Source organism: Heloderma suspectum, chromosome 7 (genome assembly GCF_057233095.1).
Source record: "Heloderma suspectum isolate Gila_16-S chromosome 7, 16-S_ref, whole genome shotgun sequence".
Lineage (NCBI taxonomy): Eukaryota > Metazoa > Chordata > Lepidosauria > Squamata > Helodermatidae > Heloderma > Heloderma suspectum.
The window spans coordinates 4718402-4735937 of record NC_139464.1 but is presented as its reverse complement, the minus strand read 5'-3'; the positions used below and the strand labels follow the sequence as shown (position 1 = coordinate 4735937).

Genomic DNA, 17536 nt, shown 5'->3' with positions numbered 1-17536 from the left:
ATGGGCTAGGAGCCAGGGCAGTTGGCATAGCACAGGCGTAATATATTCATAATGCCAGTCTCAGCAATCCAGGAGCCACATTCTGCACTAACCACAGTTTCAGTCTTCAAAGGCAGCCCCATGTAGAGTGTGTTACAGTGGCCTAACCTGTTACAAGAGCCAGGCTATCTCTGCCCAGGCAGGGCAGCCTTCCCCCAACTTGGTGCTCTTCTGATGTGTTGGACTTCAATACCCATAATGGAGCAAAGAGCCCCCTGCAAGCTACGAACCTGTTCTTTCACGGGGAGAAGTGATTCTGCTTATATATCTATTGCCCTGATTAGGGCAAATCAAGCTGCTGTCAAAGGCAGAAGCGCAGGGCAAGCCGGCTTCTTTCCCCTCCTGGTCTGGTCAGTTGGCCACCTTAACACACAAGATCTCGCCTTGCTCAGAAGCAGCAAAGCATTCGGCAATAGCCAACGAACATCCCGTGGCGACCAGATTTGCTGCTGCCAAATTACGACCCTCCCGTGACACGGAAGTCCTGATTCCCACGTGTTCCGCAAGTGACACGCGTTGCAAAGTCACTCCCGGACGTACTCACCAGTCAACCCTCTCAGCACGAAAGTGAATCGCGCGGCGGCAGCGGCCGCTCACCGCCTCCTCTCGCCACTAGCTTACCAGGCGGGGCTTCCCACTAGTGGGCGGAGCTAGCTTTCTTCTGTTTACCTCCCACCAGTCCCGTTACCATGGTAAAGGGGTGGGGTCATTGCATGTAGCCCGGCAACAAGAGAACTTAGCACTGCCTGGTTTACGCGTGCACACACGGTAGCAGCTGCGGGAGAAAAATTGCTCTTCTTGTGCCGTCAGCAGAAAGGGGCGGAGGAGGGGAAGGGAGATAAAAGAAAAGGCGGGAACAAGGGGAGCCCCACCCCCACTCTCTCGAACCGGATTTGCCCGTAACGGACGGGTTGTGTGAAGAAAAAAAGGGCGGGAATATATTTTCTTTCCTTCTCTAATGGAGTCGGAGAAAAACAGGCACAGTCTCTTATCATCTCAGTGTTAGTGGTTGGAGGCTGTGCCTGAAGAGAAAGGTGCCTGAATAGAAACAAAGCCAAAAGCATCTCCTTACTTTTATTATTTCATGCTCTTTTGTTTTGTAGGACCAAAACCAGCAGCATTTATTGTCTCGTCTAGCCTATGCCAATACATCAAAGTCTTGGGTGGGGGAAGGGGGTGGTGTTTGCCTCACAAATCAAAAGGAATGAAATTGTCAGTATAATATTCCTGACAAGAAAACTGGCAGCTACAACAGCTCAATACGAGTAGTATTTAAAAACAACAACAAAAAACTAGAGTTGCATAGAGTTCCATAAAAAGGACATCCTTTCTGGGGAATAGTGAGAGAGAAAAACTAGTTTTGTCCAGGCTGCGGCCGAAAAGATAGGCCTCCCTCTGAGTGGTTCGAATGTTGCTGCTGGTGGGAAAGGGGAACGGCATTGCAAGCAGATAAAGAGGATGTGCTGGGATGTTGTAAGTAGATAAGAAAACTGCTGGAAGGTTTTGTTCCCTATATGTAGTGTTTCAACTGCAGTAGCCCCCACTAGCATGTCAGTATCTGATTGGCTGACAGCTGTGGCGCAGCAAGAAATTGCAAACTATATAACTTACTGCTTATCTATACCAAGGTGTGGACCTCCCGTGTGTGCGATTCACGCATGCTAGTATGCTCTGTTCAGAAAGGATCTTTTGATCAAGCGATCCACCCATACTAGCATGCTCTGCTCAATAAAGGCTTATAGTGTCAGAAGAGCCCCCAGCCTGCTCTGTTCCTTGGGAAGGTCTGAAAACTTTCCTCCTCAATAGGTACGCTGATACAGGGAAACGAGTCTCCATAAATATCCTTAAGCTTGATACACAGATTAGCCTCATTTTTTCCCCTCATGATAATGGGGTTGCAACCTGGGCTGGGATGGTGGGTCTGGATCTCCAGGGCTGGGCAAAGTGTACCCTTTTCCTGCCCACATTTGGCTCTGGGGAGGAGGGCTCACTGAGGGCTTCTTGGCCAAGAGCTCCCCCGGAGCTGCCACTAATCTTATTCTCGTTTTCGTTGGTAAGGTTTTATTTATTCTAAACCTGATCTCCCCTACCAGGGCAGGGTCTCTACTTGGTTATTAATCCTAGGGTTAGTATTTCAGGTCCTGAGGCATGATGATCATGCAAATGTAGGGAGCCCAGATGCACAGGAAGAAGCTTCTGTTCTTCCAAGAATTGTTTAGAAGGGAGAATTTGGCAGGCGCCACTTGTCATTCAAGGAGCGACAAAAGTGATGGCTGCTGCAATCCCCTCTTCCATAGAACTATTAGAACAGAAACCCTCTCCTAATACTTTGGATGTCATCACCCTATGCAATTTGGCAATCTACACTTACGCAGGTTCCTATAGTCTGCCTCATTGTAGTCGTGTATGTTGATTTAACTGGTCCATAGTCCCAAGCACTAGTTTATTGTGATAACCACAAAGATATGGAGCCATTACTCCTTCTTGATATACCTGTATAACTTCTAACAGGCTTAAACCTGGCTCTCTGCAATGCCTCCCTTTGTCAAAACTGAAACAATTATCAATGACTGCCTATGTTTGAAGTTACCAAAGGAAAAGCTGGTGGTGTTGCTAAACAGCAAGCCAAATTGTTAGTGTTTTAAAACTGTCAGGGAAGCCCTAGACAACCTGGCTGTTCAACCTAGGCTTGAGGGTATGACTTACAGCTGCAGCTTTAGCCCCAACTTATTCCAGACTTAACACTGTCTCTCTTGCCATGGTGCAAGATGGTGGTCTGTCCCGAGCCTTGTAATAAGACTGGGTATAACTCAGTATCTAACAAACAGGCTATATCTTACAAGAAAACCAAAGATGATTGCTCTCTTGTACACTTGTTTACATGATCCAACATGTCATGTCTTATCAGTGGCTATTAGTCATGATGTATCGGCCGCAGAATGCCTCTGCATACATTGTTGAGGAACATGAGCAGGAGGGTGCTACGACACTCATGTTCTATTTGTGGGTTTCCCACAGGCAGCTGTTTGTTAGCCACTGCAAGCAGAATGCTGGACTAGATAGACCTTTGGTCTGATCCAGCGGGGCTCTCCTGGTGTTCTTATGTTATGGTAGCTGGATTTATTTTTGTAGGCAGTTTTACCCATGCACAGTGGTTCCAGTGAATTGAACAGACCAATAAATTCAGCCTTAATTGGTCCTGGCACAAAATTAGCAGAATTCATTTAGAAGAAATGCAGCTAAAGTACTTTTCAGGGGCTCTTGGCCCTACCTTTTAATGTGCTTCAATATCCAATTTATTTCTCGGTTATTTGTCGTTAGTAAAGTGGGATCCCACAAGGTGCGGCTTCTCTTGTTACCACAGCATACTGTGATGGGGGAAATTCATGATTTCTGATCCCCTTTCTTCAAATTCCTATTTGCTGTTCTGTCTTGATATAATGTCAGTTTAAAAGACTGCTACAGGGTAAGTGGCCAAGTGCAAGGCAGTGCTTCTCCTAGTTGTTGCTCTGTAATAAGTACCATGGAATGACTGTTTTGAAATGTAAGCTGAAAATTAAGGAAACTCCCTCCACCTGTCACTCCAGATTCCAGACTTGCCAGTTCCTTGCCTGGAGGCTGTGCCTATACCGTTAAAATCCTCTATGTTGGGAAGAAAGGCTGCAACTACTCCGCCAGTCTCTTTGCCCAACTCCCATCTCCTGCCTACTGTTAGGTTTGCCAGCTGTGGACCATGACAAAATTCCTACATCTTTGAAGGCTTGCATGGAAAGGAGAATGAATCCAGGTATTTGGGTGCTTTTTCACACACTATTTTCCCAAAGTGCATCCATACTAGCAATTACTCCTGAATTGTTGCATTCACTACAGAACATATCCATACATTGGATTCATTTGCACATGTCTCACAATAAATTCGTCCCTGGAGCATTTCAAACTATAATAATAGAATAGTAGGGTTGGAAGGGGCCTATAAGATGATCAAGTCCAACCCCCTGTACAATGCAGGAGTCCAAGTTGGAACATCCCTGACAGATGGCTGTCCAGCCTCGTCTTGAATGCCTCCAGTGTGGGAGAGCCCACCACCTCCCTAGGGAATCGGTTCCATTGTCATATTGCTCTAACAGTCAGGACTTTTTTCCTGATGTTCAGCCGGAATCTGGCTTCCTGTACCTTGAGCCCATTATTCCGTGTCCTGCACTCTGGGATGATCGAGAAGAGATCCTGGCCTCCCTCTCTGTGACAGCCTTTCAAGTACTTGAAGAGCACTATCTGATCTCCCCTCAGTCTTCTCTTCTCAAGGCTAAACATGCCCAGTTCTTTCAGCCTCTCTTCATAGGGCTTTGTTTGAACTAGTGCAGGAAGTTCTTAAAGTAGCTTCAAATGCTCCTCCTATGTTAATGTGAATGTACTTGCAGTTATTCTCTGTTAGAACCGATACAAATAATTAAATGAGAAACAGGAACACACACTTTGAGAGTAGCTTTTATTCTTGGTTACAACTTGTGCTTAAAAAGTGGACTGACTTAATATGGCCATTTATTTGAACAATGTTTTGTCAATACGATTTATACTAGGAAACAAACATCCTCACTACACAGTAAGAGAGAGAATACATATATTTTTGGAACTTGTGTATATTCTTGACCAACTATAAACACAAGTGATGTGCAGTATTTGTCTAGTATCTAATGGTACATGCTGCTACAATTTTTAAAAAGTATATTTTTGGTTTCTAACTAAGAACCCCTCCCCCTGCCAATAACATTTTAAAAAGTTCTATGTTCTGCAAGTAGAGTTCAGACAACCCCCCCCCCCAATTCTCACATTAACAGCTTAAAGATGCAAAATGATTCCTGCATCTTTAAAGCATGCAAATGCTTTACTAGAATGGATAGCATGCACATCTGGTTCCCAGTCATACCAATGAACTGTGGAACAATTTCTGGAGTTGACATCCACATGTAAACTCCGATGGCCTTGTAGGCCCCTTCCAACCCTACTGTTCTACGATTCTATGATGTCTAGCAGTGAGCTAAATATATGCACTCTCTTTTTATATAAGATGTTTGCATGTTTCTTCAAACATTGGAGGAACACGTGAAAGCCTGTTTGTGCCTTTAAGAGGTAGTATGAAAAACCCTCCACATATTCTGACAAATGCACATACTGATGGGGATGGAAGGAAAGAGGGAGAATTAAAATCCTCTCAACTGCATTTTATGGACGAGAAGGCTTTGCTGTGTTGCAGTAAAAATACCTCTTACACACACACATAGTACACACAGATTTAAAGTAAAAAATTTCAGGCTATCTACAAGGCTGGCTCTAGTTGTCTTGGGCCCCTGGACAGAACTTGGTTGGGCCCCATCTCTGGCACAGCAAATCCTCTCCCCGCTGCCATATTGTGCATTGGCAGCATTTGCACCATGACATAGTCCATGGGAGATCCCATGTATCACCATTTGGGGGCAGGTTTTGTGATGTACAGATACTCTTAAAATGTGGAGAAAAATATATTTCTTTTAATATGTACGAGAGGATTTCAGGGAAACAATATAAAGAAAATTACACAAATAACTTTTCATACTGGAAGTACACACACACCCCTTTATAACTTAAATCAGATGTCCAAACTACTACTATTTTCTATTTACCAGCACTAAGTAACATCAGTAGTTTTCACGTCTGGATAACCTGGAAAATAGATCTTTTGGGTTTCTCTTTGACACATGCAGTTTGTTTTCTATGAACCATTGAGTTTCTAGGGAAGTAAGCTGCACATGGTGGTACAGGTTTTAAAAGGTACACATTTGCTCAAGTATCCAGCCACAGAAATTGCTCATGGTAGTTACCAAAGTCTTGCAAAACGTGGCATATGCAACAATTCTCACACCAAAAGCAAGCATGGAAGGAAATCCACCAATATAAGATCTTTAAATATATAATATTCAAGATAGATCAGTGTAAATGAATCAGAATCAGGACCTCCACTGCCACTTACAGGCCCATTTACAGTAAATTGAAGAACTTGGGGGGAAAGAGAAGATTCTAGGAAAGATGAGGGCATTACATTTAGGGTGTCTAACATTTCAACTCATTGGCTGGGTTCGGACGATCAGCAGGGAAAAGAAGCCACGGTGGCTTCTTTTCCCTGCTCCGCGTGTACTGCTCACGCACTTGCCATTTCCCTAATTACCCTCACCATGGCACAGGTTGCCACGTCATCTGAACCCAGCAAGGTGTGCAGCGGGGGTGATTTCCAAAGCACTCCACAACCCATGGCTTTTTGTAGGGGTTACAGGGTGGTTTGGAAGCCACATCTGCTGTGCACCTTGCCGGGTTCAGATGACATGGCAACCTGTGCCGTGGCGAGGGTAATTAGATGGCGTGCATGTGAGTGGCACATGCAGGGCAGGGAAAAGAAGCCACAGTGGCTTCTTTCCTCCACTGACCATCCGAACCCATTCATTGTAAAAAGTTTTCTGCCAGATATAAGGACCCCTAAACACAGAAGAATCTCCCCTTCCCCCCTGGATACAGCACCTATTATCTAAAAAGACTGAGATGGCATTTGGTTCAGGTTAAACTTCCTAGTGGCATCACTGATAGCATAACAATTCTTCCCAGTGGATGGGCTGTGAGAACACTTCTCTCTCCAGCCATAGTTCATAAGAATAATAGAAATCTTCAGGAAGTTCCAGCTGTTGCCCCAACACGCTCTGCAAGCAGTTGTCCACTGGAGCAAATTCAGAGTTCTGGGGTTTGTCATACCTCCGGCTATTAAAGGCTTCAATATTGGCTCGTAAAGTGCATTCTTCTGCTTGGAAGTCCCAGGGCCGAGCATCAATATCTATGTGTCAACAAGGCAGAGGAAAAATAGTAAGACAACTCCTCTAGAGATACAGAATTATCACTTTGGGGGTGAGCCTGAACTTGTGGCTCTGTCACTAATATTATAGGAAGTGGTGCCTCACTGTGTGACCCATTTATTCACACTAGTGTAGACTGTGTAGTGTAGTGTAGTGGAGTCAGGAGAGGACATGCTTGGATTCCCAGTTATATTAATAATGAGCCTTCTCATAATTATTGGGGCGGAACCATGGGCCAGTGGCAGAATATATGCATTCCAGGCTGAAGGTTCCAGATTCAGTCCCTGGCATCTCCACTATAACAACCTCAGGTAGCACATGCTGAAAAAGATCTCTGTTTAAAGTCCTGGAGACCACGGCCAGTCAGCATAGACAATACTGGGCTAGATGAACCAATGATCTAACACTGTATAAGGCAGCTTATTAGGCTTACAACTGTAAATGCCCAAAGTGGGAACTCCACAGGCAAGCTGTTTCCTGTCTCCTAGCTGAGCAGAGCAGAGGAAGCTGCTCCAGCTGGCCTAGGGGCTATACAAGCAAGCAAGCTCCCAGACAGCAAGCGATCAGAGCAAGCGAACAGGGAGAGCAAACAGGAGTTCAGCAGAGGGAGGTCAAGGGGGAGGTCCCTAACAATTTTTTAAATTTCTTTTTCTTGTAACACACACTTCCATACCAGCGGGACTCTGTTGTAAACCTCCAGTGAGTAAAGGACCAAGCACAGGCTATCCAAGTACAATCAGAAAGCTAGAAACATAAAGGAAATAGAGACTATGGAAGGAAAAGACTCTCCAGTGGTGGTGACCTGCAAGGTCTGTGCAATGTTTGTTTTCTTGCCTGAGTTCAACATGGCCTACATGTGCAACAAGTGCAAGTTGATCATGCTGTTGGAAGAAAAAGTAAGAGGACTGGAGTGGCGAGTGGTGACCCTCCAGGGAATAAGAGAACACGAAGAGTTCTTGGACAGAATGGTGGAACTACAGCAGCAAAGTGAAGAACAGAAGCTAGAAGAGCAACAGCAAGCTGAGGCAGAAGAGGAAAATGCTGAGATGAGGAAAAATGAAGTAGAGGATACTCCTTGGAAAAGGGTGACAGGAGCAGAAGAACTAGAAGCCACTCTAAACCACTGGAAGCATTGGAATTATAGAACTGTTTCCAGGTACTTGAGGAGGAGACTGGAGGACAGCTGCAGAGGAAGAATTACAGGGGAACCTGCATGAGAGTGAGCAAGAGGCTGAAGATCAGTCAAGCTGAGGCGATGAAACCAAGGCCTACAACAACAGGAAGAGTAACAGGACTGGGAGACTCCTTGCTGCATGGGATCGAAACCCAAGTATGTTGCGAAGACCCATGGACTCGCCAGGTATGCTGTCTCCCAGGAGGATGGATTAGAGACGTGACTGAAGGGTTGTCTACACTCATAAAGCCCACTGACAGGTATCCCTTTCTTTTCATCCATGTGGGAATAAATGATACCACCAAGCAGAACTACAAAGAAATCATGTCAGACTTTGAAGCTTTGGGAAGGAAACTCAAGAACTTTGGGGCCCAGATAGTTTTCTCATCCAAAATTCCAGTAGTTAGAAGAGGGATATAAAGGGAAAGAAAAATACTCCGGGTGACTGACTGGCTATGAAGGTGGTGCCGGCACGAGAGATTTGGATTCTGGGACCATGGGCTATACTTCCTGGAAGATGGACTGTTGGCAAGGGATGGGCTGCACCTCACAAAGGCTGGGAAGAATGCGTTTGGCCACAGCATGAAGAACTTCATCAGGGGGGCTTTAAACTGAATCCTACAGGGGAGGGATATGTAAAGTTGGGGGTAACATGGATGAAGGCTCATGCACTGCAATGGAGAGAACAGCTCTAATACTGCCCAATCCTAGTCTTCAGAAACATGTAGGAAAAAAGGCAGACTATAAAGCACATGGTCTTCGATGTCTATATACTAATTCCCTGAGTATGGGAAACAATGAACTTGAACTCTTAATATCGGACAGAAATTATGACTTGATAGGTGTAACTGAAACTTGGTGGGACGACTCTCATGACTGGAATACAGCAATTGAAGGATATAACTTGTTCAAAAACAACAGGAGGAACAGAAAGGGAGGTGGGGTTGCACCATATGTGAAAAATACATATCTCTGCACAGGAATACAGGAGGATGAGCTTGGTAGCCCCATCGGGAGCACCTGGGTTAAAATAAATGGAGCAAAGAATAAAAGGAACATGGTGGTCGGAGTCTACTACTGGCCACCCAAACAAGGAGAAGACAAGGATGAAACTTCTGAAAAGCAAATAGCCAATGTTTCAAGGAAGCTTGATGTAGTAGTAATGGGGGACTTCTTTCCCCAATATTTGTTGGGAGAGAAATTCTACAAAAGATGGCCCCTCCAAGAGATTCCTGACTTGTGTTGCTGATAATTTCCTGCTACAGAAAGTGGAGGAAGGAACAAGAGGATGACTTAGTGGATTAAGTAGCAGTTACAGGAACTCTGGGGGAAAGTGACCATGTTATACTGGAGCTCTTGGTTCTAAAGGAAGCAAAATCGGAGTGTAGCCAAACGCGTACCCTGGATTTTAGGAAAGCTGATTTTAATAAATTCAGAACAATGATAAGTAAGGTCCCATAGCAAGCGACTACTGAGAAAAGGAGTCCAAGATGGGTGGGAGTTTTTAAAAAAGGAAATTCTCAAGGCACAATTACAAACAATTCCAACAAGAAAAAAAGGTGGAAGACAACAGAAGCGGCCAATGTGGCTTCACAAAAAGCGTAGAGATGACCTGAAAACAAAAAAGGACACATATAGGAAGTGGAAGGAAGGCCAAGCAACAACGGAAGAGTACAAGCAGGTAGCACAGAATTGCAGGGATGGCGTCAGGAAGGCTAAAGCTGAGAACGAGCTGAGGTTAGCGAGGGATGCTCAAAGCAACAAAAAGGCTTTCTTCAGATACATGTATAGTAAAAGACAGAGGAAAGAAATGGTGATTCAGCTATTAAATAAGGATGGCAAGACGGTAACAGATGACAAGGAAAAGGCAGAAGTGCTCAATTCCTACTTTGGCTCAGTCTTCTCCCAAAAGAGGGTCTATGAGCCCCCTGGCAAAGGCGAAGTACAGGCTGAAGGGGCAGGATTGCAGCTTGAGATCGATAGGCATATGGTCAAGGAACACCTAATGACTTTGAATGAGTTCAGATCTCCAGGGCCAGATGAACTGCATCCTAGAGTCATAAAGGAACTGGCAGAAGAACTCTCAGAACCACTGTCTATTATCTTTGAGAAATCTTGGAGGAAGTGCCAGATGATTGGAAGAGGGCTAACGTTGTCCGTATCTTCAAAAAGGGCAAAAAGGAGGAACCTGGGAACTACAGACTGGTCAGTCTGACATCAATCCCTGAGAAAATTCTGGAGCAGATGATAAAGCAATCCATCTGTAAGCACCTTGAAAACAATGCAGTGATTATTCGAAGCCAACATGGATTTGTCAAGAACAAATCCTGCCAGACTAATCTGATCTCATTTTTTGATCAGGTAACCTCCTTTGTGGACTGTGGGAATGCTGTGGACATAATATACCTCGACTTCAGCAAAGCTTTAGACAAAGTGCCCCATGATCTCCTGATTAGCAAACTAGCTAAAAGAGGGCTAGATGAAACAATGATCAGGTGGATGCACAGTTGGCTACAGAATTGGACTCAAAGACTGCTTATCAATGGGATCTTCTCACACTGGGGAAAGGTAACGAGCGGGGTACTGCAGGGCTCAGTTCTGGGCCAAGTGCTCTTCAACATTTTTATTAATGACTTGCATGAGGAGGTGCAGGGAATGCTGATCAAATTTGCAGATGACACAAACTTGAACGGGACAGTGAATACCCTGGAAAACAGAAACAGAATTCAAAGTGATCTTGATAGGCTGGAGTGCTGGGCAGAAAACAACAGAATGAAATTTCATAGGGATAAATGCCAAGTTCTGCACCTAGGAAAAAGAAATCAAATGCAGTTACAAGATGGGGGATGCTTGGCTCAACAATACTACCTCCAAGAAGGATCTTGGAGGTGTTTTAGATCACAAGCTGAATACAAGCCAACAATGTGATGTGTCTGCAAAAAAGGCAAATGCTATTTTGGGCTGCATTAATAGAAGTACGGCTTCCAAATCATGTGAAGTACTAGTTCCCCTCTAAGCACTGGTTAGGCCTCAGCTTCAGTCCTGTGTCCAGTTCTGGGTGCCACACTTTAAGAAGGATGCAGACAAAGTGGAGAATTTTCAGAGGAGGGCAACGAAGATGATCAGGGACTGGAAAGCCCTATGAGGAGAGACTGAAAGAACTGGGCATATTTAGCCTTGAGAAGAGGAGACTGAGGGGAGACAGGATAGCACTCTTCAAGTCCTTGAAAGGTTGTTCACAGAGAGGAAGGCCAAGATCTCCTCCATCATCCCAGAGTGCAGGGCACGGAATCATGGGCTCAAGTGACAGGAAGCCAGATTCTGGCTGAACATCAGGAAAAACTTCCTGACTGTTAGAGCAATACGACAATGGAACCAATTACTTAGTGGTGAGCTCTCCCACACTGGAGGCATTCAAGATGAAGCTGGACAGCCATCTGTCAGGGATGCTTGGACATACATTCCTGAACTGAGCAGGGGGTTAGACTCGATGGTCATATAGGCCCCTTCCAACCCTACTATTCCATGATTCTATGAAACTGAAAATCTGGTCTTGGAACCTGCACTTAAGGAGCAAAGTCAATGCCGACCTGAAAGTTATTAACACCAGTTGGATCTAATGGGGTTTATGTCACAAAAATATATGAGAGAACAATATTCTGTGTAACCGAAGGAGACAGATCAAGTATTTAGTAGCTAGTATAGAGATTGGAAAAATGACCACAGTATGCTCAATGAAAGCAACCACCATCCTTCAGAGAAAGGAAGGTCTTTACAGCACTCACCGTTGCCGTAAGCCCAATCATCGTTCATGCGGTGGCGCACTTTCTGGTAGATGGCAGACATTGTTTTCATGTTGCTCTTCCTCCACTGGCGCCCAAGGTACTTGGTCTGGATCTTCAGCAGCTTCAGGACATAGAGCTGCATCATGGCTTGCTTCACTTTCAGAGCCCGTTTCAGAATTGGAGCAGACTTGAAGACTACCAACATCTATCAACATACCACGCAGGAAGGAACAAGACAACATAGATTTCTTTAAAAAAAAAAAATCCTTGACACATTAGTGCAACTTAGAAAACAACTACAAGAGCAGGAAAACAATACAGTTAAGGCTTTCTGCATGAGGGGGAAAAACACAACATACTCCACATCTCAAGTACAAGCAACATAAGAGCCAAGGGTCCATCTTGTCCAGCATTCTGTTCACACAGTGGCCGAACAGCTGCTTGTGGGAACCCCTCAAGTAGGACATGAGTTAACTGCCTGCTGACACACACAGCTTATGGCCCAAACCTTATGCCACAGACAGCTTAAAAAAATGTGAATTGTCCCACCTCCCTAATCACAAATGTCTCCAAACCCAAGGCAGGCAGTAGGTGACACATCAACACTCTGCATAGCTATACTCTTCTTTAATACTCCTGATCAAACAGTCAAGTCTATCACTCCCACATCAGGGTCAAGTTTGAAATTTAGGTTTATTCTTTATCCTCTCAAGAACTTCTGAAGTCACCATGTACTGAGTCAGAATAAAGGTCCATCAAGCCCAGTACTGTCTACTCTGGGTAGATCAAAATGAAAATGCACTACTGTGTTTAGCTTGCAAACCTCTTGGGTTTTATTTTCATTTATTTCAAGCATTTGTATCCCAGAGTAGCTGAAATGTTGCTTTATTACATATGATTTTCTCACAACACACACATACTTCAAATTGTTGTATACCTCTTCATAGGATAGTTCAGACAGTTAGCCACTCACCATTGTCCTGGAATGTTTCCACTTGGTCAGTTTGTTGAGGATCCTTAGCAGGTTGATGCAGGAGAACAGATTCCTATAACAGAACTGGTTGTTGTCTCCTGTTTCCTGCAATCAAGGAGAAGGGGGAAAATGACAAAATGTTATTGTAATAAAAGTAGGGAACCTCAGGCCCAGGGGCCAAATCTGGCCCTCTGGGGTTTACAAGAGGGGTACACCCTTTTCCCCCAACCACCAATAGTTGGGTGGTTTCTCAGCTTTTGTGTAGTTTTTCCCCATTCTAAAGGGTTGAAATGCCTCTCCTTACTTATTGACTTTAAGCTATAATATGCTGGTAATTTTGTCCACCCCTTTTGCCTTTGGCCCTGCCTACCACTGGAATGAGGTTCTCTGAAACTGATTTCGGCCTTTGGGCTGGGAGAGCTTCCCCACCCCTACTCAAATAAATAACTCTCAACAATAAATCAATCTGGGCAAGATATTTGTGTTGCAATCTGCACCCTGAACAATTAACATAATTCTCTTGAAAACCTGAGGGTTGTATTTAAATAGAAGCACACAATGTGAATGTCCACGCTGTGTCCACACGGCTTCGTGCAAGTGTAAAAATGCAGCTGCATTTTAGCCATCTCCCTTACACTTAGCAGCCACATCATCTGCTACAGAAAAGAAATATCTGTTGTGGTTGGAGCTTGGCTCCCTGGTTCCCGTAGTAAATTCCACATGAGAGGTCTCTTTGCCTTCAGGCTTTTATTTCCATGGGTAAGGGTACACAGATATGATCCCAAAGGCTTGTAAAGTAGCTTGCAATACTTTAAGTCCTCACCACAAACCATGGGTTTCTTCACAGCAGGGACCCCTTCACTTAACTCCATAGTTAAGTGAAGGGGTCCCTGCTGGCCTCAAGCAAAAATCCTTAAAGCGTTGCAGTTCTTGGCAAAGGACTGACATACAAACCCCCCTTTCCAAATTATCATAAACAAGAGTTCATAGACTGAACATACAGAATGCAGACCTGGTAGATATTTCATGATCTCTGTGAGGGGTCATTAGCTAGGGCCAACTTTAAATACCAAGGTAGGCCTAGTTAACTCCCTGCCTTCAGAGGACCATCCCTTGCATGAACCTTTAGCCCGTAAACGCAGGGAATGCCACAAGGGGTGTAGCTACTCCTCCCTCTTGATTTGACATCTCACCCTGGGTGAGAGACCCCCTCTTCCTCAGAATCTTCTCACCATCTGGGGCACTAAATCATGGGTGTGACATGATACCTTATGTTGCAGCTGGGCCAGAACTGAAGTTAGATTCCCCATTGTCATGGAATCCGTTTGCAGAGTCAGGTTGTGCCAGATTCCCAGGCACTGAGGTTTCCACTACAATAGCAGAATCTAAGTCATCCCTCTCTCATTCCGAATCAGTTCCAGACTCCTCAGTGTTAAGGCCCGCTGCGATGCTTGGGTCAAACCCCACAATTGCATATGTCCAAGTAGTTGAATGTGCACAAGTATCACAGCCAACTATTAGCCAGAGCCTCTGACATCAGCAGAAATGAGTAACGTAACTCCCCTCCACATGTCCACCCAACTAACCATTTTTTGAATCATTTTTATGATTTTTCCCAAAGGTGTTTTTATTTCTTTTACAAAAAATTCTTGAGATACAGAGCACTACCCCAGTTGTACCACTCAGGTGAGAGCATGCTTGTGCAGCCCTAGGAAGATGATGAACCAAAACAAGGTTACCTCCTTCCCCTGCAGCAATGCCTCACCATTTTATGAGCATCTGATTTTCTTTTTGCTGAAATGCACATCCTCACCCTGAGTTTTTAAGACCGAGGCAGGGGGCAGTGAGAATAAGCTCAGATATACTGTACTCTGCTGGAGCAAAATGCCGTGGTCAGCCTTCTGATGAGAGGGTTGTTGGGAGTAAATGACTCTGGGTCCATATTGTTTTCTGGACTCAACTGAAAATGCTGGTAAGGACTTATAAAGCCTTAAATGGTGTGGGCCCAGCGCAGCTAATAAGCCACATCCATCCCTATGTTCCATCATGACCAACCAGGAGTCTGTTAGGCCCATTATCTGTGCAACAACTACAGTTCTGCAAGAGTGAGCAGATGGTCCTCCCCAAAGCAGCTATTAGTCCTCCGGGAGGAGACAGATAACTATTTTTCCCCCCTTTGCAGGTGGGGGGCAATGGAGAATTGGCACAAGGGAAGAGGGCTTAACGCTCTTCCTCTGCCAGCACCACAGTCCCAGTCCAATTCAGGAGGTCCAAGGCTGTTTTAAGACTGAAAAGGGGAAAGAAATCCCAAGCTTTTACAGGGAGTTTGGCCTTAAGAATTGCTGTTACATAGCGTAGCAAAGATGTCATTACTTGGCGTCAGTTTGCATAAGCCACCACTAGAGGTCACTGTTGTTTGAGGGTAAAGTTCCATTTGCGGGGGGTGGGAACGTGCGAAGAGTACTTTTCAAATTTCCTAATAATTAGCACAGTCCATACCTGGAGCTTTCCCTAAGCAAACCCTATCGAAATAGTCCGTTCATTCAGTGTGTAGTCCACATATCTGTTGTGCTTCATCCAGTGGAGGCTGGTGGCTCCAATGTCAGTGGGGCAGTGAATCCACCCTGGGTTTCAGTCAGAACCAGTCAGAGCTCCTTTGAGCTGACATCAGCACCACCAGCCTCCACTGACTTCATTAGGAAAGATTTGAAAGAGAGGAGAGGAGCAGAAGAGACAGGGAAAGCATGTGACAAAATCTAAATGGGTTTAAGAGGCAGAGACATAAATTTATCTTGCTCATTCCTATGCAGCTGTATGACAGCACAATGGTTTTAAAAAGGGTCACCTTTTTATCCCATTGGCCTGTTCCACTGACTTCAACTGGTGCAGAAATGCTACAGCAGGCTTTCCAACCCTTTTCTTTCTCTTCCTAGCTCCAGAGGTTCCCAATGAGCAGTCCCCCAACCCCTATGGTTCAATGGATGGGGTAAGGAACATGCCCCAAGTGCAGAATCTATTCTTTCACCTATTTCTACCCAGATGAAGTGTTTCAAAATCCAATTCTCCCTCACAATAATTCTGTCAGCTATGACAATATTACATTTTACCGACAGGAAACTGAGGCTATGACATTGTAGCTTGCCCTAGCCCACAGGCAACCTGGGATGTGAAGAGTAATTCTTATTCCACTTACTAGGCTTTCAGCATTGAGTTCTGGTAACTCATGGACAGTACAGGAGGGATAATCCAGGACAGATATGCTGCAGGGAGATCAAAAAGAAAGGCATGCATCAGTTCATTGCCACTACAGATCAGCACCAAAGCATCCAGTTTAAAATTGCTTTTGTGTTTGGAGGAGGAAAGGAAGATTTATGTTTACATAGACTGTACCTGTTTTTGGCAGTTATGTAGGACATTATATTTTGGTTGAAGAACTTCAGAATTAATGGGATGCAGTTGGCGAACACTAGGTGCTGAGAGACATATTCAAACTGGAAAGAGAAGAGAGACCAAAACATTAAACGGTAAAGGAGGCTGAGACTCTTTCTCTCTCTCGCTCTCGCTCTGTAGCAGACAATCACTCTCTCTTGAACACACATGTATGCACTTGCAACTCTTTCTTATGGGCATGGATCTGAAGAGGCATCCCGCCAGACTGTCAGATTTCCACGCTTGACCAGGTGATTGGCTCCAAATGCAAATTCCTTTCCTTCTACACATTGCAGGCTTCATGTGGCCTTACTGACATTGCCACATGGCAGGCCATGCAGCTGCAACATGTCCATTAAAGCTCTTTTTGGCCCAGCATCTGGGCACTTTACAGAAGTAAAATGCCTTACTTTACAGTAGCATGGGGAACGGCAAATGGCCACCATCATTGGCTCCTACAAGCCCTCTGGGAAGCCAAAAGGCTAATATTACAGCATTGGAAGGAGTGCCGGCCCCATCCCAATCTACACACCAGGGTGGACAGAGGACTGGATGGCACTGTCTATTCTACCCAAAGCAACAATTAATGGGCACCTATATAGGCATCTAGGGGGCCACGATGGCTTAGTGGTTAAGACACTGAACTGCAGACTGGAAGGTCGGCAGGTCAGCAGTTCGAGACCCGAGTGCTGCGTGACGGAGTGAGCTCCCGTCTTCAGTCCCAGCTTCTGCCAACCTAGCAGTTCGAAAGCAAGAAATTGCAAGTAGATAAATAGGTACTGCCTTGGCGAGAAAGGTAACAGCGTTCCGTGCACCTCGGTGTTCAGTCATGCCGGCCACATGACCACGGAAGCGTCTTCGGACAGCGCTGGCTCTTCGGCTTAGAAACGGGGATGAGCACCGCACCCTAGAGTCGGACACGACTGGTTGGGGACACCTTTACCTTTTTATATAGGCATCTGGACAGCCTATGCCAAATATCACAGGTCCATGAAGAATGAGAAACTTATGTAAGGAAAGACTGGAATGTGTACACACCTCTGCTTACCAATATTCCTTGAACCAAACCCAAGCTTTCATCATGTGGTGATGACCTCTTCACCTCCAAGGAGCAGTAGGCATTGATGGAACAAAAGCCCACTGCCACGTGAATAGGTTGTCCAAATCTATTCCTCTGTCAATATTTTGAAGAGGTTAGATAGGCACCAGCTTCAGGTAGCCCCAGTACCTTCAGGTAGCCCCATCGAGAGCATCTTGGTTCAAA

General features: G+C 45.0%; 1 protein-coding gene and 1 long non-coding RNA gene across 5 annotated transcripts in view; one reads left to right on the top strand and one right to left on the bottom strand.

Moving 5' to 3' along the window:
- The first annotated feature begins 1639 nt into the window (after positions 1-1639).
- Positions 1640-16382, top strand: LOC146339274 (uncharacterized). The gene is made up of 3 exons (XR_014784213.1): positions 1640-1845; positions 3627-3826; positions 15777-16382. It is a non-coding gene; the product is annotated as an uncharacterized LOC146339274 (long non-coding RNA).
- STRIP2 (striatin interacting protein 2) overlaps positions 4506-17536 on the bottom strand; it is a 51464-nt gene continuing 38433 nt past the window's right edge. For all 4 annotated transcript variants that reach the window (XM_084808933.1, XM_084808931.1, XM_084808932.1 and 1 more), the window contains exons 17-21: positions 16234-16334; positions 16037-16103; positions 12844-12948; positions 11871-12075; positions 4506-6892 (exon numbers count right to left, since the gene is read on the bottom strand). In XM_084808933.1, the coding sequence (XP_084665059.1) occupies positions 6642-6892; positions 11871-12075; positions 12844-12948; positions 16037-16103; positions 16234-16334 (729 nt within the window). In that variant the 3' untranslated portion in view covers positions 4506-6641. The remainder of the gene's footprint in view (positions 6893-11870; positions 12076-12843; positions 12949-16036; positions 16104-16233; positions 16335-17536) is intronic.